Source organism: Sminthopsis crassicaudata, chromosome 2 (genome assembly GCF_048593235.1).
Source record: "Sminthopsis crassicaudata isolate SCR6 chromosome 2, ASM4859323v1, whole genome shotgun sequence".
NCBI lineage: Eukaryota > Metazoa > Chordata > Mammalia > Dasyuromorphia > Dasyuridae > Sminthopsis > Sminthopsis crassicaudata.
This window is the reverse complement of record NC_133618.1, coordinates 553,851,562-553,875,372: the sequence shown is the minus strand read 5'-3', so window position 1 is coordinate 553,875,372 and position 23,811 is coordinate 553,851,562. Positions and strand designations below refer to the sequence as shown.

Sequence of the window (23,811 nt, the reverse complement as noted above, 5' to 3'; positions counted from 1 at the left end):
AGAAACCACTTCTGAAATTGCTACCAATAATGCCCTTAGGTGAAACTGTGCTTGATTAATCTTTGCTTTTTCCCAAGTCACAGGATAACAAATGAAACTTAATAAATATGTTTTAATTTGACCTAAATTGGTCATACAGCAAAACAAAGAGATGTCCCCTCCAATTTCATAAAGCTGTTTTTGAACTTCACAGGAATGAATTACAAGCAAGAATTACATCAGTCTAGCTGTTTGCCATCTGCTGTTAGGAAAACAGCTAATACCAGTCACTAGACTGTAGTTTAAAAGGTTAGAAAGACAACATGGAAGTATCTGTTTCCCTCGCCATAACTCAGCAAGAGATTTCATACTTTGGCTGAAGAGGTCCCGAATTTCTGCCAGAGAGTTGATCATTGAAAGAATATGACTTATTAGTATATCTATGAGCCCAGCATTAGAGAAAACCAAAACTTTATATGGGGTAATTTTGATGACAAATCTTTTTCATTGTGGTACATAAATTTTAGCCATTGGGAGTTCCCAAATATTGAATCTAAGAATAAGATGACTTTCCATTTCTAAAGCTATTGGAGCAAATATGGGACCTCAGAAGGATGCCTTTGGGATGTGTAGAGCCTAGACAACCTCATGGGAAAAAAAACATAGAAATTCTGTTCTTCCTAGATAGGGTCTTGAAAAACTAGAATGGGAATGAAAAGGAATAAGCATTCCACTTTATTAGAAGGGCTTGGGCAAACTAATTCTTTTCAGCAAAACAGTCCAGTTTCTGTCCAGAAAATTAATTTTTCCAAAATCTGGTCTAAAAATAAGAAATATTTATTAAGCACTTAGCTATATGCTATTCACTCAGGATATAAAGGCAAAATGAAAAACAATTTACTCTAATAGCTTCTATGGTAGCATAGAGAAAACTGATAAGGTATCTAAGATTATTTGAGAGGAAGGATCATCTAACATGAGAGCAAGAAAGGATTCCCAGAGGATGTAGAACATGAGCAATGATTAGCAAAGAGACTAGAGGTAAGAAGGTAGTACATTTGCAAAGATTCTTGCAAAGACAAGAAGTGGGGATGCTGGGTTGTGAAGAACTAGTTCAGTTTGTATGGAATCAATTGTAATTGACCTTCTACCACTTTGAGGAAGATTAAAAATAAATTAAACAGTTTACCCCTGCCGACAAGCAATTTAACAAAGATGTCATAACAGAAACTGGAATAGGATAATTATGGAGAAGGTGACATAATTTTGGAGGAGGGAGATAAACCAAAATCCACTTAAGCAGAATCTGGAATAATGAACCTAAAATATAGCACAAAGCAAAGTATATATGAGAGTACAAAGTTCTATAGGTGTAGAGGAAGCAGATAAACCAAAATCCAGCAAGGCTGAATTTGGGAAAATATAATTATAATATAGCCCAAAGAACTTCTCCACGTAACTTTCATCTCTTGTGAAAATTGGGTAGATTCAGAGAAATAGGCAGATTAACTTTTTTCTCTTATAGAGAATCCACCTATTTCTCTGAATCAAAAACTCAACGAGGAAATAAAATAAATTTAAGATTGATAGTCAGACCAACCTGAAGTTTCTTCCTTGAAAATTTAGCTCTACAGAGGCACAGAAAAGAAGAGGAAGAGAGGAAAGATGAACATAAAAGAGAGGGTAAGTTAAGAGATATCAACAAAACAAACCTTAAGCTTGGAGAGGTAATAGTGAAGAGAAAATTCAAAAGAAAAAAAAAAGAAGAAAATGATCATAATCTGAAGTAAACATGGAGAGAATAGTATAGAGAAGGAAAATTATGGGGGAAATAAAACCTATTATGCTTCAGCTGAAATGTAAGGAATAGCAATTATGATTTTAGAGAAGATAATTTGATTATTGAGAAGACAAAAGGAATTACATTTTGCTAAGAGGTAATATAGACAATGAATTGATTTCAATATTCAACAATCGATACTCAAGAAAAAACCAAATTATTCATAAAGAGAAACAAATAACAAAACTTTAATATTTAAGAAACTCAATTTACCCCATCAGCCTTAAATAAATCTAACTAAAACATTAACTAGAAAGAAATTAAGGAACTGAATGGAATTTTAGAAAAATTAGATATGATAGACTTCTGAAATTATTGAATGGAAACAGAAAGAAGTATACATATTTCTCAATGATGCATAGAACCTTATAAAACTGATCATGTGTTAGAACATAAAAATCTCACAACAAATGCAAAAAAAAAAAAAAAAAAAGAAACAATTTACCTAATCTTTACTGACCACAATGCAATAAAAATTTTACTAACTAATCACTGAAAGTAATGTTTTTTTTAATCTACAAAAGATTTAAACACTTAATTTTAAAGAATTATTGTGTCAAAGAACAAATTATATAAATGACTGATATTTTTTATTTAACAATGAAAAAACATTCCAGAACTTTGATGATATAAAGCAGTCCTAAGAGGAAAATTGGTATCTCTAAATATGTTTATCAACAAAAAACAGATATAATAGGTCAATGAATTGCATTTGAAATGCAACTGAAAAATACTAAACAACCAATAAATTTTTAAAAATTAAATATCAAAATAGAAATCCTGGGGGGAAAAACAAATTAGCAAAATTCAAAGCCAAGAAAATTGAACTTTTAAAACTTTTTAAAATAGATAAATCACTGGATAATTTGATTTAAAAGGAAAACCAAATCACTAGTACCAAAAATGGAAAAAACAAAAAAGTGTCACCTTAAGCAAGTCATTTAACCCTGACTGCCTCACATACACACATAATATAAACAAGAAATGAGTTCATAATGAATGAAGAAAAAATAAAGGATATTGTTAGAAACTATTTTGCTCAGTTAAGTTGCAAAAAATGATACTTTGAAAATGAAATGTGAAAATAAAAAATATCCAATAACAGAACAAGAAATATATAATTTAAATAACCAATTTTAGAGGAAAAAATTAAACAAGACATAAACTTCCAAAGGAAAAAAAGTCTTAGATCAAATGAATCTACAAGTGTATTTTATCAAAATTCAAAGAAACATTCATTCCAATATTAGATAAATTTCTTCAAAAAATTCAGAGATCCTACCAATTTCTTTCCACAATATTAATATAAACTACTAGAAAACATAAAAATAAGTGGACCTTTCTTTAAAATAACAAATACTATGTATATATACATAAACTTGTATGTGTGCATATATATCAGTTATGTATGTATGAATATATGAATAGTATATAAAATCAAGAGCTACCCCCTTTTCAATAAATTTAGAAATGAATGAGGTTATCCACCGTCACCACTTTTATTTGACACAGTATAGAAACATTAGCTATACCACTAAGATATTAAAAAAAAAAAAATTAAGGAGATAACTATAGGTAAAGAAGAAACAAAAATATCTTTTTTTGTAGATTATGTAATAATATGCTTAATTCTAAAAAATTAATTGATTCTTTACCTATGGCTAAGAAGAAACAAAAATATCTCTTTTGTAGCTTATTTAATAATATGCTTAAATCTAAAGACTCAACTAAAATTAACTGAAACAATTAGCAACCTCAGCAAATTAGTAAGATATAAAATAAACACAAAAAATCATCACTTCTATATAATATCAATAAAAACCTACTGGAAGAGATAAAAACAAAAAATCCATTTAAAATTTCTACAGAAGGAATAAAATACTTGGGAAGTTGCCTTTCAAAATATACACAAGAACTTCACAAATATTACAAATAATTTTACACAAAGACAGGTCTAAATAATTAGAAAATTATCAATTGCTTACAGATAGGACAAGATAATATGTAAAAATGAGAAAACTACCTAATTTGTTTATTCAGTGCTTTACCAATCAAGCTCCAAATTAATACTTTACATAATTAGATAAAAGAAGAAAATTCACAAAGACTGTCAAGAACCTCAAAAAAAAAATAATGCAAAAAAGAAAATGAAGGTGTCTTTGCAGGGCCAGATCTCAAACTATACAACACAGTAATTATTAAAAACAATTAGTATTGGTTAAAAATAGAGGGATCTATCAGTGTAACTGATTAGGTGCACAGCATAAAGAAATAAATATATCTATTATCCTAATTTCAATAAATACAAAGAACTCTGCTAGTAAAATAGGAATTCACAAAAAATTTCAGGTAAGGATAGATAGTAACATGGGAAAAATTAGAATTTGACCAATACCTTTATACAAAAATAAGCTCCACATAGGTATGCAATCTAGACAAAAAACATTATATAAACAAATAAGAGAAACATAGAAAAAATGATTTATTGGATCTATGGGTAGGAGAAAAGTTCATGACCAAATAAGAGACAGAGGAACCTCCAGTTATTTATGAAACAAAAAATGCTCCAAATTACTACTAATAAAAGAAATGGAAATGAAACAATTCTGAGATTCTCTCTCTTTTCCATTAGAGTGGCAAAGATGACCGGGGTGGGGGGGGGAGGGGGGAGGTGGGGAATGATAAATATGGGAGGGGCTGGAAGAAAACAGACACATCATTGCATTGCTTGGGGACCTCTGTCAATGGGCACAACCATTCTGGAAAGCATTTCGGAATTATACACAAAATGTTATTAAACCTTGTACATCTCCTGTGACCCAGCTATGCCTCTGGCAAGCCTATAATACCCAATGAAATCAAAAAAAGGAAAATATCTTTCAGATACAAAAATATGTACAGCAATTCCTTTTATGGTAGCAACCAAATTGAAAAGTAAGGGAATGCCCATCAAATCAAGAACAATTGTGGTATGTGAATGTGACAGATTTATAGGCACTGATATAGAGTGAAGGAAACAGAACCAGAACAACAATTTATATTATACAACATCAATATTGCAAAAAAGAACAGTTTTGAGAATTTCATAAATTTGTGATGAATGAACCGGGCAGGACAGGAAAACAATTTAGACACTAATAACACTGTAAAAATAAGAATCTTTGAAATCTGTAATAACTATGAACATATAATGACCATTTGTGATTTCCAAGGACTCATAATAATGAAGCATATTGTCCATTACATAGCAGTGATAGATTTATGATACATATTGAGATGTATTTTATATATACCCATTAAAAGAATTTGTTTTATTTAATTATGCATATTGTATAAGAATTTTTCTTCTGATAAGAGTATGGGGTAGGAGGGAGAGATGATAAATTTCTGTTAATTTTTTTTAATAATTGAGAAGTTTACTACACATGTGAAATATAAGAACTTTCAAATAAAGTCACTGTATTATCAGTTTTACTTAATTGTTTTGTTATAAGGAAACCTTTCAATGTGGGAATAATTAAAAATGATTAAACAAAACACAGGGATAAAACTTTTTTAATGCAAAACATAAATATCATGGAATATTATTTTATCACAAGAAATGGTGAATATGAATGGGAAAACAGATGAAGTGATATTGGGTGAAGTATATAAAATCAAGAAAAAACCCTTAAATCCTTCATCATTATAGTGAATTTGCTTGTCCCTGAAGAAAAGATAAGAAAACATATTACCTTCCATTCACTGGAAAGGTAAGAGGACTCCAGATGTAAAACTTTGCAAATACTAACTCATGTTATTTTCACTGAATTGATTTTCTTCTCTTCCTTTTAAATTTTGTTATTAAAAGAGATTATTTGATGGGAAAGACATACTCAAAATTAAAAGTTAAATAAAAACCAAAGCTACCAATAAAAAATAAAAGGTAGAGAAGCTATAGGATTCTAATGTTCTGGAAATTCATGATGTAGTTTACAAATACAAAATGCCATTAAAAGTAACAAAAACAATGATAATATTTATTTAAAGCTTATTGTGTATAGACTAAACAATTTATAAATAACCTATGCACACACATTCACACACACACACACAAACACACATCTGCATACCATAAAGTATGCAAATAATACTGGCATTATGGCTGGCTTCCCTACATACTAGGGGCTGGAAATACCTCCCAAGCTAACACAAAGGACCAACCTAAAGCTGACCTGTCCTTTTCAGACTTGCTAGTTCACAGCTTCCTCTCTGCCTTCTCAGGAAAAATGAAGTCACCACTCTTCAAGTTAATATTTTCTTCCCTTGTAAAGGAAAGTAAATGCTTTTGTTTAAAGATTCTTCTCTTTGTAATTAATTAACTTAATGATTTAAGGATGTAACAAATGCAAAAAAAAAAAAATTAAATGAAAAGTCATAGTAGTGGGAGTGGAGGACTAATTATAAAGGTATTTCTTCACATGTTTTATTTCAATATAATAAATATTTCAATAACAATATGTTATTAATTTGCTGTTAATGATGAATGCCAAACCTAATAAACAAAATAAACACCACAGATGATCTCAATAAAGCATGAATTTTTCTTCAATCACAATCACAAGCTTTCTTCTTAAAGGCTGTGACCTATGCCAAATAAGTTTAAAAGGACAGCTTCACCATTTACTCTATAAAGGGATCTTCCAAATTATCTTTCAAGCACATAATCTCAGACCCGAGTCTCTTAAAAAAAAAAAAACAAAAAAAAACACTACTACATATAATGGTGCCTTAATGTTGACAAATCCCCTAGGAATTCTCTACCAGTTAATAATCCTCATGCAATTTTACTAACCAATGTGCACCTATCTGATACCTACAAGCAATATAAGGACAAAAAAAAAAAGATAATATAAAATAGAAAGAATTCAGAATAACAATGAAAAGGCAACTGCAATGGTGGGTTAGAAGACCTAGTCTAGTTCTAGCTCTTCCTCTAAATGTTAATTACTATTAAATTACCACTTCTCTGTGCTTCAATTCACGATCCTTAGATAGGGATAATAGCATCGTCTCCATATACCTATGCTAAATAATATCTCATCTATTCTAGAGTTGATGGGGAAGATTTTAAAAAGATAAGAGAGGGAAAGGCAAATGCACTGCTCTCTAAGATTATGACTTTTCTAAGACTGATAATAATAAATTTGATGATGATGATGACAGAAGCTAACATTTATATAGTGCTTACTATGTCCCAGGCACTGTGTTACTGCTTTATAATTATTAACTCATTATCAAAATTAAATACAATGTAGAAATGAAAAATGGTTGTCTCCATAATAATGCTGAATTTTCAGTTCCTAGTGGTTGCAGGGAATCAATGTTATCACAAGAGGGCAGAGTGAAACTTCTGCTTTGCACATGCTCAGACCAATCCTCAAAGTTGAATTTATCAAACTTTTCTTAATCTCTTTGCTTCAATTTCACAAATCGGGGGCTTAGCTTAGGGGAGCTATGGAAAAGACAAAGCTTTTAACAGCAGTACCTCACCCCAATCCCCCAATTCAAACCTTGGACTTCAAAAAATCAATAATTTTTAACATAACACAATGAAAACAAAGAACATAGAAAAGAATTTACATAAATAAAAATAAAAAAACTTGACATAAATTAGGAACTTCCTTTTTCCATGTGTGAGAGACAGATATAGATACATATAAATGTACTCTAATGTCAATTGAATTTAACCTTTTAACCTAAGTAATTTTAAACATTAAAAAGATTACTTATGTACACACACACACTTTCAGAGGAAAGGAAGGAAGAAGGAAGAAGAAGGAAGGAAGAAGGAAGGAAGGAAGGAAGGAAGGAAGGAAGGAAGGAAGGAAGGAAGGAAGGAAGGAAGGAAGGAAGGAAGGAAGGAAGGAAGGAAGGAAGGAAGGAAGGAAGGAAGGAAGGAAGGAAGGAAGGAAGGAAGGAAAGAAGGAAGGAAGGAAGGAAGGAAGAAGGAAAGGAAGAAAGGGAGAGAGGGAAAGAAAGAAAAAGAGAGAAAGAAAGAAAGAAAGAAAGAAAGAAAGAAAGAAAGAAAGAAAGAAAGAAAGAAAGAAAGAAAGAAAGAAAGAAAGAAAGAAAGAAAGAAAGAAAGAAAGAAAGAAAGAAAGAAAGAGAGAAAGGAAGGAAGAAAGAAAGAAAGAGAAAGGAAGGAAGGAAGGAAGGAAGGAAGGAAGGAAGGAAGGAAGGAAGGAAGGAAGGAAGGAAGGAAGGAAGGAAGGAAGGAAGGAAGGAAGGAAGGAAGGAAGGAAGGAAGGAAGGAAGGAAGGAAGAAAAAGAGAGAAAGAGAAAGAAAGAAAGAATAGGCAATTCTCCTGAGACTCTCATTCTGATTTCTTTAGGACTTGGATCAGTACTTATTTTCATGACTATTTCACATAACCCAAGATGCCTCTCAGAGTAAGTTGTCCATAACAGAACACCACCTGGCTTCTTTAACAAACATCTTGAAATTCACCCTTTTCCAGTAAAGCCCATAACTTTATCTCAAATGCCTGAGTTTTGTAAGTCAACAAAGGACAAAGAAAAATAAAGAAAAAAAACGAGTTAGTTGCCCAGGTCCACAGAACACTGTGGAGGAAATGAATTTAAGCCAAAACAGAAGAGATATTAATGAAACACACAAGGAATTACCATTGTAATGATTGAAGGAAACAAGTTTTATGGGACAGAATTTTAAGCATCCTCTCTAGGATAGACTTCAGGAAAAGAATTGATCAAATATTCTAGGTGCTTTAATTACTCACCTGTCTCAAGTCCATTCCAGCTTGAGATTTCTCTGATTCATTTACAGAAGTACCACTGAAGGAACTAACATTGATGGTTATGCTAAAAGGAATCTTTCAATTCATTTTGTTAAGGAAAAAAAAAAAAAAAAAAAGTGTGTGGGGGGGTGAGGTTGCTATCAGCTCTTATCTGAAAGAATGGATAAACTTAGGTTCATCAAAAACATTTCTAAATTCCCTCTAGCCTTTTCTGAAAATGTGCTATCAAAGCAGGGGTAAATGGCTCAGTTATTTTAAAAACTCAATCCATTACAGTATACCACATGTGGGAATGATTAATGCTCAACTGCTGTGTGTCATTCTGGCCATCAGTGACCATCAAAGCTAAAGAAAATGTTGAAATAAATACAGGAAAATCCTTAAACAATATTCAGCCAACTACACTTTTCCAGAAGACAAAAATGCCATTATTTTTCCATTAAGTGAAACTGAGCCGAATAGACTGAGAAATAGCCGAAGGCCATAGTTAGGGGAGTGGGCTCTGACTCATTATCACCCTCCAATCCAGTGAAGTCCCTTTTCTCCTTGCCTCAGTTTCTAAGTTTTATCAAATTCAATTATTTATTTCAGCTTGACTTCACTGAATTCTTATAAATGGCTTGCTACAAAAGCTCTCCCTAAACACAAAGAAAAAAAAAGATAATTTATATTTCCTTAATTCTCTCCAAAGCCCTTCTTAATAAAAACAATGGGCATAAATATTTACTACTTGTCTATATTTCTTTATAATTCACCCATCCATACAATTTTAAAATTAAAAAAAATGAAAACAAAAAACCAAAACTCAAATTACAACTTTAAATCACATAGACCATAAAAGGAAGCAATATTCTTATCCCTGCTTCCAAAAAAAAGAGGGAAAATCTTTATGAGTCTCATTTTTCCTTTAAAGAGATTCAAGGAATGAAAAAGAAACCAGTTCTGGGTTTGGCCAGAATTGGACAGAGAAGAGGCAGGATATCCTTCACTTTATTTCCCCTTTGAGGAAGAGTGACACTCTTTCTCTGCGTTGAGGAGGAAGCCCTTCTAGTCATGGTTCAGATTTGCAGGAGGAAAAACTGAAATGTCTCCTTTTTCTTCCTCTTATGCTTCCTCCCTTCCATGGGAGAATGGGGAAGAGAAACAAATAAATGGAAGATGAGAGAAAGGAAAGAGTCAGAGGAATTCTCTCTTGGCATCTACAGAGACATTGGGAGGTGAAATTAAAGCCACCCAAATAAACCAATTGCCACTCCCCTTGGCTCCTACTCCGGACAGACCTCAAGCACCACTATGAGGGGATCAACAACAATCAATGAGTATGGAAAAGTCTCTGATGACATTCTCTTGCCACAAGCTCAGAGCTAGGGCTGGAAGGATGGAAAATTCCCTGGATCAGAAAGTTTTCCAGACAGGGAAATCCTAATGAGCAAAGTCTAGGAGAATAGAGAAATACTACATGGACCCCTGAATAAAGAGAGAGAAAGGAGGGAGCCCACTGTCTCAGCAAATCCTAAACAACTTGGTACAATTCATAAATTTGGTTTCAGTTTCTCAATCTGCAAAGGGAGGGAACTGACAGTGCCTGTGAGTAATAACTAATGAATGGTGGTAAAGTGCTTTGAAAAGGGAGACAGAAAAAAAAAAAGAAAAGACCATGGCAGCTTTGAGGCCTATGAAGTTCATAGAGTTGTGGTCAGCCTCTACACAATGTCTGGACCAACAGGGATTTTTAAAATTACATTAAAGTTGTGACACACATTGAGGAAACCTCCAAGAAATTTGAAGTTAAGAATTGGGATGGGGGAGGAGAATGGGTAGGGAGTATCCTTTTCTCAGGCATTTCACAAAATCTAAGGGAATTGGAAAGGAGATCAAAGCCTGTATGGAACAATTAGTCCCAAGACAGCAATCCCTCCACAACATCCCTGGTCAGGGAAAATCCATTGACTCTTGAAGCAGTGCTTTCCACAATGGGAAAGCTCTAATGTTAGAAGGTTTTATTTGTTAATGAGGCTAAATCTGCTTTTCAACTTCTACCAGTTTTTTTTGTCTTTTTCCACACATAATTAGTCTAATCTCTAACTCAAATACTGTGATTTCCCCCCAAGTCAAACATCTTATTCTTTTAACCAATTCTCATATGGCATCATTTGGAACAGTGATTTGCAAATATTTTGGATCATTCACATCAAATAGCACACATTTCTGAGAACATACTGTCAATGTATGTATATTTAATGACTTATAAAGTATATATTCCAGAACTAGGATCATAGCATCATATTTTCATAAGTCATACTTAGTTTTAGAGCAGGAAACAATAGTATAATGGTTATGTTTAAAAACTGAGGAAAAATTTGTGTTGCACATTTTTAACTAAATCTGCAATATTAAAAATATTTTCTATTATTTTTAAAGTCTAAACAATCAACAAAACAACAAAGTCCTGATTATAGAGCTTTATGATTTCTGAGCATATTGAAATTTTAACTATGGACTCTGGAGGAATACATCACAGTTTGGAATATCTACCATCACCATCCTCATTTTAAATGAAGGCACTTAAGCCCAAAGAAGTTAAAGGACTTATCTGCTAAAGTCATACAAATAACAAGTGAGAAAGTTGATATTTGAACATAGGTTTCATGATAACAAATATAAAAGGAAGGGTGAATGCTCTTTCTATTTCACCTTAATAATATACATTATCCATTTGCACAAAAAATGCAAAATTTAAAAGGTTAATATGAATGTGATATGATGAATGATAATCTGAATAAGAATGTGATATTTAGTAAACTTAATAAAAAGGAGTGACATAATCTCTGCTCTTTAAAATGTTTTGCCATATTTGTGTGGAAGTCTATATGAGATAAAAGAGATACTTGACAAAAGAGAACTAATCACAGGAATACCACAATAGTCTAAATGACAGGTAAGGAGGGACTAAACTAAAGTGGAAACTTTGAGTAAAGAGAAGGGGACAACAAATAGATGTAAAGGATGTTGTGGAAGTAGAAACAATAAAATTTACAAGCTGTTGGGATGTGTAGTATGAATAAGAGTGAAGAACTGGAAGAATGGCAATACTATTGATCAAAACAGTAAAGTCCAGAAGGGAACGTTTGAGGGTGAAGATGATGTAGAAAGATATAATGCAGATCACAATCTATTGATTCCTGCTTATCCTCTGCAATTCTTATTGTCCTACAAAAAATTAAAAGGCGGTGGGAGTTGATTCTTAGTCACTGGTCACTGCCCCAAAGTGCTGACCTCACTAAGAAATACTTGCCAGATACCTGAGCAGCAGGGCAGGGGAACACCAAGGTGTGCAGCCAGGTGTCTGTCATTATTATATTACATTCCTGAGAAGGGGGTAAAGTTGGGAAGATCAATAGCAAGAAGGGTCAAAATGGGAGAATACTGGATTATAATGGGTAAAGGAGTTACTGTGATTGTGTTGTGGACAAGACCCACCTTCTCATCCTACAACAGATTAATCAGGAATGCCCTAGGATATGCACCCAAGGGGCTTTATCCCCCCCCCCATTTTGCAAACTGTTGATCTAGAAGCCCTTCACCATCCCCATAATTTTCTTTTGAAGTATCTTCAGCTTATTTATGTCCTTCCTAAAATGAAGTATGTATATCATAACATAATACTCTACATGTGACCATGATGGAGTACATCACCTGCATAGATAGCCTGGGACACCATGAATCTGTTGATGAAAGGTTCCATTTACTTTACTGGTTGCTATGGTACATTTGTGACGTATATTTCTTCAGCTTAAAGTTCATACAAATTCTCAAAATTTTATACAAAAATTGTTTTTTGGCACATTTCCCCTACCTATCTTGTACACATTTGTTGATTTTTTTTTAATTTTACCCAAAAGTAAGACTTTCTTTTTATCCCTGATGAACTCCATGTTGTTATATTCTTCCCACCATTCTAGGCTGTTAAGAGCCTCTGGGATACTGGCTCTTTTATCTGCCTTTTGCATCATCTGCAAAAAGTGATAAGTATTTCATCTATATTTCTTATCCAAGTCACAGATAACATTACAAAGGACAGAATCAAGGAGAGATTCTGGTACCTAGTTTGCTAATGACATTCTCCTAAATTTAAATTGAATGGTTAATGATTAGCTGTCATTAAAACAGTTATAAATTCACCTAAATCAACTATTGTTTAACTTATATCTATCCATTTTCTTCCTGGGAGAACAGAACATACTCTGTCAATGACTGCTAAAATCTAGAACAACAATTATGCATTTCCTGATCTACCAGTCTAATATCCCTGTTTAATAAAAATTAAAAAAAAAAAGATTAGTCTGGCATAATCAGAAGGTGATGAAACCATCCATGCTCCTTGTGTTTGTTCACCTCTTCCTTTTCCTTATATCTGCTAATTCAGTTTAATAAGTTTTTTAAAATATCTACAATACTTGTAGCTAGCTATGTGCTGGGAGAGAGCGGGAGAGAGTTTAGCAGGAGATACAATTGAGTAGTAGTATAGTACAGCAAGTGTTAGAAAAAATAAACATGCATCTGTATACTCCAGTTTTCCACTACAGTGATGAGTTAATGCTATTCTTTATAAGGTTTATTTTTTAGAGATGATGTGAGACTGACCACACAAGTAAGTAGTTTTAATCTGCAAGAAGTCACTTAAAGTTTGCTTTTGGAACAGCCTACTACTCCACTTTCTCTTTTTAAAAGTGCCTAAAATTCCTGTTATTATGTAGATATTGTTTAAGGGAACCAAAGATTCTTGTTAAAATGTGTAGATAGATATAATCTTGAAATTTATTTTATGTTTAATTTGAATTTATTGCATAGAATTTTACCAGGAATCAAAGTGAAGTTCATTAGCTGATATCTTAGAGACTCAGAAAGAATTCTTTTGTAAAAGTAAATAAGTTTTCCTTTCTCCCATCTTATAGCACCTCAACCATTCAACAATCTTTGATAGATCAGATCTAGAAGGGGTCTTACAAGTCAGTTAATCCCACTCCATATTTAAGATAAGATGCTAAGGTCTAGAGAGAGCCATAGAGCTGGGATTTGCAATCAGGATCTCTGACTTTTAAGCCAATATTCCTTCTTCTGAACCATTCTGATCAATCACATATACCAATTTTTTCAGTTCTCTAGTTCATCAGATTTGATGACTTGAACTCATCAAGGTGGAATGGGTCCCAGCAGAGCCTCTGTTTGTTGTTAAGAGTAGGGGGAAAAAATAAGTTGTTGCTCACCAGAACAGGTAAAGGGGGCTTGGGTTGTGGTAAAAAGAACATGGTCAACCACACACCGAGGTTCAAGGAGTTTGGGTCTTAGGAGACAGGATGCCAGGAAGCTTGGGCCCTGCTACACATTTCTATTTCTTACTTTTCTTAGAATTTGGCCAATGGTTAAGAAGTAAACATTTCCTTTGAGTATAACCAGTAAGAATAAACATCTCCTCCTTAGCCCTACCTTTTCCCTATAAATACCCATGCTGAAGTACCCCCTTACACCAACCAGCCCCCTGATGCTTCTTGATCACATCCTGTTTTACACAACATTAAAGCTTTTCTTTTGAGAAACCAGCCCAGTATCCAGAAGCCAGTAAAAATTACCTATCAAACCTGTTCTCCCACTGCAAAGGGAAACAAAGGACTCTTACTTCCCTACAGAACTTGAGTATCAAGTCCCCATTAGTAATTTTTCTATCCTTTACTATGCAAAGGTCATTATTCTTGGAGAAAACATGCAAATAACTGTTGAGTAATTCCATCTTCTCTGAGTAGTCTTGTGACCATCAATCAATCAACATTTTTTTTTGAGCTATTTTAATTCTTACACAGCAGCACCTTCTTTGATGAGAACATGCTATGCTGGGGGATCCTATGCCAGTGTCTCCCATGTCACACATTCCACCTACAAATACTTGGCAGAAGTTTTTGAAATTTTTTTGTTTCAGCTGCAAATTGGGACCCCCACTTGTGTCGGTGATCAGGCCAGGTTTGGGCAGTAAGTAGGGTTAGCTCTTTGGAGGGAAAAGATCAGTGTTGGCAGAGATACAAGAGTAGTTTGCTATTTTCTTCTCTGGCCCATTTTACAAATGAGGAAACTGGGTTAAGAAACTTGCCCAGCCAGTAAGGGTCTTGAACTCAGGAAGATGAGTCTTTCTGACTCCAAGCTCAGCACTCTATCCCATTATGCTCTCTAGCAGAACCAGCTAAGTTCTTCATAATAACCTATTGATTCAACTTGACTCATCCAAGGTCATACAGCTAATGTTTGATGTTGATTTCAAATGCTTATTTCCCTGATTCCAAAACCAGTATTCTATCCAAATTGACATTAAAACAAAACAAACAAACAAACAAACAAAAAAAACCTGATGCTGAGTGAAATGTGCAGGACCAGGAGATTGTTGTATACTCCAACAACAATACTATATGATGGTCAATTCTGATGGACGAGGCCCTCTTCAACAATGAGATGAACCAAATCAGTTCCAATAGAGCAGTAATAAACTGAACCAGCTACACCCAGCGAAAGAACTCTGGGAGATGACTATGAACCACTACATAGAATTCCCAATCCCCCTATTTTTGTCTGCCTGCATTTTGGATTTCCTTCACAGGCTAAGTGTATACTATTTCAAAGTCTGATTCTTTTTGTACAGCAAAACAACTGTTTGGACAAGTGTGTGTGTGTGTGTGTGTGTGTGTGTGTGTGTGTGTGTGTGTGTGTAGATATATATATACATATATATGCATATATATGTATATGTATATATATATTATTCAATTTATACTCTAACATATTTATACATGTATTGGTCAACCTGACATTGGGGGGGGAGAAAGAGGGGAAAATTAGAACAAAAGGTTTGGCAATTGTCAATGTTGTAAAATTACCCATGCATATGTCTGGTAACTATTTTTTAAAAAATCATGAACTGCTAACAGTTCTCGGGGGAGGGGGGGGTGGGAAAGACCTCTAATAGATGTTTAAAAAACTATTACTACATGCTTCCTCTATGCAAGGGTCCTTCTATTTTCTGAACTTTTTACCCATTTTCTCCTTGCACAGAAGTGGCCAATAAAACACTCCAGTAGCAAAACTACTGTTTCTGCCTCCTTTATCCAAATGCTCTCTACACTTGCTCTAACCCCCTCCCCAGCTCCTAGAATTCATCATATGATATACCCTTTATCTACTCTATTCTTTTGAAGAGGATCTTTTCTTCCGAAGTCATAATCCAGTCATGAGTTGCATTCCATTATGCCTCAGTGATACTTCTGAGGTCAAATGTACCTCCCTGAATTAGAATCTTTAGTTTGCTTGTTTTAGAAAGTAAACAGAGTGTTATTGTCCTCAAACAAAAGTTGGATTATAGCACTTAATTACTCAATAATAATCTCCAAGTACACTTTTCTATTTAATTTTTAAAGCCTTCCCCAATCTGGCCCCAACCTGTCTTTCCAGTCTTATCATACACTACTCTTCTTTAAGGTCTAACAATTCACACAAACTGGCTTTCTCTGTGCTCCTCACAAACAACACTGGATGTAGCATGTTCCTGACTTCGTGCTGTCTGTCCCACATGCCTAGAACACACTTTCTCCTTACATTCACTTCAAAGAATCCATCACTTCCTTCAAGGCCTAACTGAGCACCTCCTTCAACAAGCCTTTGACCCTCTTCATACTGTCTCCCTCAGTAACTACAATGTACTTATTTTGAAATTATTCTGTATATGCTTAATATGTGTACGCCTACCAAACAGTATCACTATATCCCTAACGGTCGAGACAACAGGGAAAGCAAGCCCCTTAATGACTTCTGTGGCTGTGTATAATATATGGTAACAATGGGAGCCAGCCTAATACTTGTTTTACTGTCAAATGATTAGATTTAAATTTCTGGTATCTGCTATTCATTCTCAATGTCTGAAACGGCCAGATCCACTGATGTGAAACAAACAAGGACTTTCCCTCCATAAAAGTCTGTTTCCTCTTAACCTAAGTGCAGACTGGCCTCCAGAGGATAGGGGCGCAGTAAAGAGCTGAGGAGGTGACTGGGGCTTTGGAAACAATCTCCATGCTGCCCCGAGAGTATGTCAGCACACCCCCAGGGCTTTTGTTTCTGCAAGAGAGTTGTTGCTACTAAGTGCCCCAATGCCCAGAGCGGGGGAAACACCAGCGCTCTCCCGCCCAAGCATCCATGCAGAGACTGGCGCTGCCCTGGGAGAGCTGGGCAGCGGAGGGAGAGGGGCTCTGGCCCCCGCCGGACGGTCAGAGAGCTGTTTCTCTGTCTCATGGGCCGTCCCCATGCAAACCCCTGAGCCACCTGGGGGCTCCTGCCACTTACTCTCCTGGAGGTGCCCAGAGCTTTGTGTCGCCTCTCTATGTTCTGCTGCTCTACTGCCTGCTTGTTAAGACTGCGCGCACTTGCAGGGCAAGCGTGGTGGAAGTCAGGAGGCCGGTCAGTAACCGTGAACAGAACAAGGCTACCTGATTCTAACGAGAAGCCGACCTCTGACCTCAGCTCTGGTACCGCCAGATTCCAGCCCACTGTGACACTGGCCACAGACAGGAAGTGGCTTTGTCCCTTCTTTGTCCCTTCGCTGTCCAGAAATCAGGATAAAGACCCGCGGAAATGTACAAGTGCCGTGCTCAGCACCGGGGACCAGGGCAGGCCGCCCGGGGCGGAGAGGCGTTCCGTGGGGTGTGCTGCAAGGACAGGAGCAGGGTCCGTGGCAGTGCAGACACCCGGCCTTTGTTCTGGGTTTGAAGGTACCACAGGATAACCCCGGTGGCCTCCCGGGTGATTACTGGCAGCAGCGCCCGCTCCACCCCCGTGTTCTTTCTCTCTTTTTTTAAATCTTTATTTCCTTCTGCTCTACCTGCTTTAGAACCTTGCATCATTCAGGACTACAGTTGATATTAACCTTTGGGTTAACCTTTGGTTTAGCCACTTAAATAGCTGGAAAATACAATGCCCCCTTATGTAAAGCTTCCACATTCTTTTTGATGTCCTGACTTTGAACTTTTGGCGGGGAAGGGAACGGGGAATAGACTGGAAAACAGCCAGTGCCTCCAGAAGTCCTGAAATCAACTGTTAACAATTACGTAACCCCGCGCTGCCTACTTCTGGAAACATCTCCCTTGGCCCGCGCGAAATGCGGGATCGGACTTTAAGGAGCAGCCTCCACGTTCCTGCCAGAATTTCCAGATAGCGATTGCCGGGCTTTTCCGTCAAACCGTTCCTGGAGTTCCCTGCTCGGTCCTCGGCCAGTCCCCCTCTCCCCTCGGCAGGGCTCCAGCATGCCTTCAAACCCCTCACAAACCCCATTCATTAAGCTGACGTTTTATGGTTCGGGCTGTAGTTCTGTTTCGCCCCTAATTTGGGCGCTCCGGTTGCTCTGGAGCCTCGCGGGCCCCGCCGCACGGGGCTTGGGGGAGGGGATGTTCGGGGCTCGGCTCGCCGAGGTTACCCGATCCGGTAGAGGGCTGCAAGGGGACAAACTCCTCCAAGAACTCCAGACCCCTCCCCCCCTCCAGGCAAGGACGGCGGGCTCCAAACTTTGCTCGAGTGTGCGGACAGGTGCGGGTGTTGGGTTTGGGCTTTTGGTTGTTTATTCTGCACATGTTCTGGGGAAAGTTTTCCCGGACTCCGCGACGTGTTTACGGTCTTGTTTTGCAGCGCAGGGGCCCCCGGAGCTTTCGCGAGCTGGGCCGAGCCATTGAAACCCGAGACGCCGCCGGGGGTGGGGCCAGCCCGGCAGAAGAGCCGCGCCCAGGGCGCGCTCGGACCCGAGGAGATCGTGGGCTCCCAGCGTCGGGCCCCCGGCCCTCCCGGGAACCCACAGGCTTCCCCTTACCTGCTGCGGTGGGCGCTTCCTCGGAGTTCATGCTGGTCTCTTGCCCTCCGCCGAGGGCAGAACGGCCGTAGTGGGGTAAACAGCCGCCCCAGCCCCGCCCCCAGCAGGGGCTCCCGCGGGGCCCCTAGGGCCTCCCGGGTGCGCGAAAAATGGGTGCGGGGCGCCCGGGCGGAGAGAAGCTAAGCCCCACGCCGGGTCACGGTCAGGGTCCCCGAGCTGCGCGCCCCAGGGTCACCTCCGAGAGCAGCGCCCCTAGTTAGGCTACAAGTGCCCTTCAGGGCGGCTCTAGGACAGGGCTACAAGTCGCACTGAGGCACACCGCTCTGGGGACGGCACGTGGCTGCGAGGGGACACGGGCTTTATGGGTGGCGGAGCTGAGCCTCCGACTCCTCAAGCGTCCCTTTTCCCGCCATATCTCCTCTGCGTGATCCCCTCCACGATTGAGGGCCCGCAGGGGCGAGATGGAGCACTCAACAGCAACAGTCCCATTTCCCAGGTTTCATAATGAAGTTAAACTCAAAGGAGCACTCATGCCTGACAAGCCCCAGTGAGGATGAGGAAAGGCATTGGATATTTGGGAATAAAAGGATGGGGTCACGTCCCCACTCCCAAGGGTTTTATAATTAAGGACATCTGATTTGGGGAGACACTTCTGACTGTGCAGGGCCTTTCTGCCATACTCGTGGGAACGGCCGTGCTCTGTGCCGCTTTTTCTGTTCTTCATGGCCCTGTTTGGAGTTTTCCTGGCAAAGATACTACAAGTGGTCCGCCACGTCTTTCTCCAGCCCACTTACAGATGGGAAAACAGGTTTAAAAAAAAAAAAAAGGACTAAGTGACGTGCTCACGGTCGCCCAGATAGAAGTGTCTGAGGCCAGATTTGAACTCTTGTACTGGGCCTGGCATTCTGCTCCACAGCGCCACCCAAAGCCCCGTCTCGTGTATAACAACTACAAACGAGGGAGAGTCAGACTTCAAAGTCTGGCCAGATAGTGAGTGCTTGGAAATAGCATTGGATCGGGAGGCAGCAGAGCCAATCCCAGTAGCTGATCTTGGGCAAATGACTTCATCTCTTTAAATTTTAGTCGCCTCGTCTGTGAAATGAGACATTTGAAGGCCATTCACGGGCCTTCTTACTATAAATCTGTCATTCTAAACCTTGTGCCCCGCCCAGCAAACTCTGACCTTATCCTCTTTTGAGTTCTTTCCCATGGAGGATTCTCATTTGAGTCTCCCCACAAACCCACAGATTTAAAGGTTGGTGTCCTTATTTCTGTTTGACAAAATAGTTTCAGAAAATCAGTACCAGTACACTAGAACTCAAGCCTTCTGCCGCTTAATGCAATTTTCTTGTTTGTTCCAAGATTTCTCCAAGTTAGGAGAGCAAACTTCTATCTTTTTCTCTCTTTCCTCTTTCTCGTTTTTCCCCTTTTCCAGTGTGTTGGGGCCACAGGCCTATTGGTGACCCAGATCATCTTTGTTTCCCCCATTTTCTCAGAAGTACTGAAAACAAGAAAAAGGAGATGTTAAGAGCCAATCTTTGGAGAGTTGTTACTGTTGTTCATGATGACTCTTCTTGACCACAGCACACTAGACTCTTCTTCAGCTCAAGGGGTTCATTTTCTGAAGTCATATCTTTTAACATTTTAATATTGTCAATAACATTTAACGTTGTTAATATTGGGCTTTCTTGGCAAAGATAATAAAGCCATTTCTAGGGATCACTTTTTTGTCAAAATTCTCTACAATCCTAGCTCTGTAACCATGGGCAAGTCATTTAATCTTGATTGCCTTGCCAAAAAAAAAAAAAAAAAAAAAAAAAAAAAAAGAATTCTCTATTATGGTTCATCAGTCTTGGATAAACTTGTACAGCTAAACTCATGGTTTCATTGAACTAGATAGTGACCTAGGAAGGGACTTTCAATTTGAGCGTATTTGTCAAAACACTCTGACTGATATACACAAAGCACAGCCTTTCTAAGCACAAGATTATGGGTCAGGTGCTGTCAGAAACAGGAATCCATTTTCATAGAACTGAAATATTTCGCACTTTGAGCTCATCATTGTGAGTAGTCTTTCAGTGGTCCATATGGAAACTCATCCATATCTTCTCATCCAAGGCAATTCTGGTCTAAATCATTCTGTGAATTCTGTTCTAGGAATTTCCTCAAAATGTATATTTGAATTTATTATTAATTTCTCATTCATTGCCATTAGCATATAAAGTGAAAGGCATCCTTTCAGTATGCTAACAATTAATGAGAGAAGATTGCTGTTTTTAAAGGTTGAACGCCTTTTTTTTTTTTTTTTTTTTTTCCAGTTTCAAATAGTACTCCATTGCTGCAAAGTATAGTATGGTCTCCGGTCCCTCCTTTTCCACCTTTTTGTAGCTGTTTCTGCGGACTGGATGTTGGGAGAGGCGAATGAGGAGCCTGCAGATGTCTTCTCTGCATCTCACAGACATAAAGATTCCCCTCTGTTTTACTACCAAAGGCCACTCCTTTTTGGCAGAGCTTTCCCAGAACTGGTGGCTTGGCTTTTCCATTCATAGCCTCCTGAATAGGTTGCTATTTCAGGGCCCCATCACATCTTCTGACACAACATTTCTGTCTGTAGCACTACTCTCATTTCCCTTCTTCTAGACGGCCCGCTTCAGCTGCACCACAGTTCTATACACAGTTGTGCACATTTCCTGCTATTATCGATTCTCCATACCTACAATCTAATAGAGATGGGCAGCAACAAGCATGAGCTGGCTCTGTTCCACAGTTTCTTTTAGCTCTCCTAACTTACTATTTGAGTAAAGCATTGTTAAAAGCTGATAACTGAACTCACTCTCTTTTTTCCTCCCTCTTTCTTTCCTTTTCTCCCTTTTTCCCTCCTCTCCCTTTCTTTCCCTCTTTTTCCCTTCCTCCCCCAAATCTCTCTCCCTTCTCTGTTTCTCTCTCTCTCTTTTTCTTCCTCTCTTTTTCTCTTTCCTTTTCTGTGTTTTTTTCCCTCATTTTCTTTCTTTCATACTGCAAGAAGTTATGCACAATCACCACCCTATATGTAGTATCATAGTTTGATGCTATTGTTATTTAATCTCTTTATAAATTGGAGATTCAGAGGTTTTTTTTTAACATTGTCCATCAAAATACTCCTGGATGCTTTGGCAGAATTCAATGAGGACTCTTTGTATGGTTGATTGAAATCTGTAGTTGCTTTCATTTTCCTAGTTGATCTTTTCTAATTTTCATCAGTTCACTATGAAAACTAAACTCCATTTTAATGTGGGAGTGGGGGAGGCTGTATGTATTCAATGATAACAGGGATTTTATTATCACATAGCAACTCCAGGCACTTTTTTATATTAGTTTGGGAAAAGTTTATAGCCTGTCAACTGAGAGTTTCCTAAAGAATCATATACAAGCCAAAAAAAGAAGAAGAAATGCAATTAGTAAATCAGTAAGTAGGAAAAAAGACTAAACTCCATCACTAAACAGGATACTTAAATGTTTTGATAGAGTTTAAGTACTAGGTACTTACTAAACTCTGGACCTAAATTGAAAACAGGTCCTATCTTTTATCTTTCTTTGTAGCCCCAAGTGATTAGCCCAGTACTGGGCACATAATAGGTACCTAATACATGTGTAAATGACTGACTTTCTCTTCTGCCACTCTCCCACTCCTTTTTCTCCCTCACTTTCCCTTTCCTTGTGTTCCTTTTTTTCTTCTTCACTTAAGGCTGAGGGCTGGCAGTAACTGCATCCATTAACATATATTATTTGGCCTGGTCCTTCACAAAAATCTCAGCATTCTCAGGGGTTTTCTGCTCCAAACTAAACTTCATCAAGCACTCCAATGATGGTCATCTAGGTTCTCCTTAAAAGATTCTGAGTAAAGAGGAATTCACTCCTTTTAGCCCATTACAATTTTATCTAATTTCCATTATTGGGAATTTTTGTTTCTTTTCTACAAATCTAAATTCAGCTCTTAACAATTTTTACTTACTATTTCTAGTTCTGCCCTGTGGGGCTAAGCAAAACAAGACAAATCCCTCTTCCACATGACAGCCCTTCAAATACTTGAAGACAGTTGTTCCATCTCTTTCCCTGCTAAGTCTTCTCCATGCTAAACCAAATTAAATTCCCCAAGATTTTCAACTCATCCTTCAATAGCATGATTTTTAAGTTCTTCAATATCTCGTGGATTTTTTAGATCTTCTCAAGATCATCAGTGCCCTTATTTTAAAATGGTGTCCAGAACTAAAGATCCCAGATTTTGGGAAGCATATGAGAATTTTATCACCCAGAGGGATGCTGGGCCTATACACTTTGCAAGCTTAGTAAATTCACATCACCTTCTCTTGCTGCCTTATAATACTAGTGATTCATATTAACCTTACAGTCCACTAAAGTTCTTAAATATTTTAAGTATAGTTCTCCTATTTTGTGCTTATGACTTATTTTTTTAAACTCAATAGAACATTATATTTTTGTAATACAATATTATAGCTTGTAAAGAGCTTTTAAAAAATTGATTCTCTCCAACGAAGGTATTAACTATCCTACCCTTTCAGATTTATATAACCTGAAAATTTGATAAATATCCCATTCATGCCTTCATCTAAAAATTTGATAAAATTTTAATCAGCATACAGTCCAGCACGTATTCCTAAGAAAGTAAAAACTTTTTTTCCAGCTGTCATCAAATTAATAACTCTTTGGATTGTTTACCTTCTTAAAGAGGGGGGAAGAAAAGGGAAGGAAGAAGAGAATTTGGAACACAAAATTAAATAAACAAAACAAATGATGTTTTTTTAAAAACTGAGAAAAATGAAGTAAATATATGAACAGTTACTCTTTGGATCTAGTCATTCACCCAGTTCTAAATTAATCTAACAATACTATTGCTTAATGCACATGCCTTAATATTTTCCATAGTATTTGAGATACTTTGTCCAATGATTTGCCGAAGTCTAATCTCTAGGTTGCAGACATGGATCCCAAATCCAGGTATTCCCTGACTGATCAGTTAGCATGACTCTTGAATGTTCCTGCTGAAGCTCTTTGTGATCAACTATTTCTTCCTTTTCTGGATGTTCAATAACAATTCTTTTAAAAATATGTATCAAAACTTTGCCAATAATCAGTCAAATTCACTGTCCCTTAGTTTTCTACTCCCTTTACTTTTTCAAAAAGGAAGACAAAATTTGCCTTTCATTAGTTCTGCTGTACCTCCCCTGTTTTTTACTGTCTTTCAGAGGACACTGAAGGCAGCTAAACAGTTACATCTATCAGTTTTTTTCAGTGGCACTGGAAATATT

The 23,811-nt window shown here is 37.3% G+C and overlaps 2 protein-coding genes across 4 annotated transcripts in view; one reads left to right on the top strand and one right to left on the bottom strand.

The window, feature by feature from the left end:
- The window catches only part of LOC141558199 (protein FAM169B-like), a 100,931-nt gene extending 81,919 nt beyond the window's left edge, over positions 1 to 19,012 (bottom strand). Inside the window, exon 1 of one of the 2 annotated variants that reach the window (XM_074295045.1) lies at positions 18,506 to 19,012. In XM_074295045.1, coding sequence (XP_074151146.1) covers positions 18,506 to 18,536 — 31 coding nt within the window. In that variant the 5' untranslated portion in view covers positions 18,537 to 19,012. Of the gene's footprint in view, positions 1 to 16,992; positions 17,098 to 18,505 lie in introns of those variants that run through there. The other variant, XM_074295048.1, reaches the window with a different exon arrangement.
- PGPEP1L (pyroglutamyl-peptidase I like) overlaps positions 17,247 to 23,811 on the top strand; it is a 104,870-nt gene continuing 98,305 nt past the window's right edge. Inside the window, exon 1 of one of the 2 annotated variants that reach the window (XM_074295050.1) lies at positions 17,247 to 17,417. The gene's annotated coding sequence lies outside the window, so the exon portion shown is untranslated. Of the gene's footprint in view, positions 17,418 to 18,119; positions 18,229 to 23,811 lie in introns of those variants that run through there. The other variant, XM_074295049.1, reaches the window with a different exon arrangement.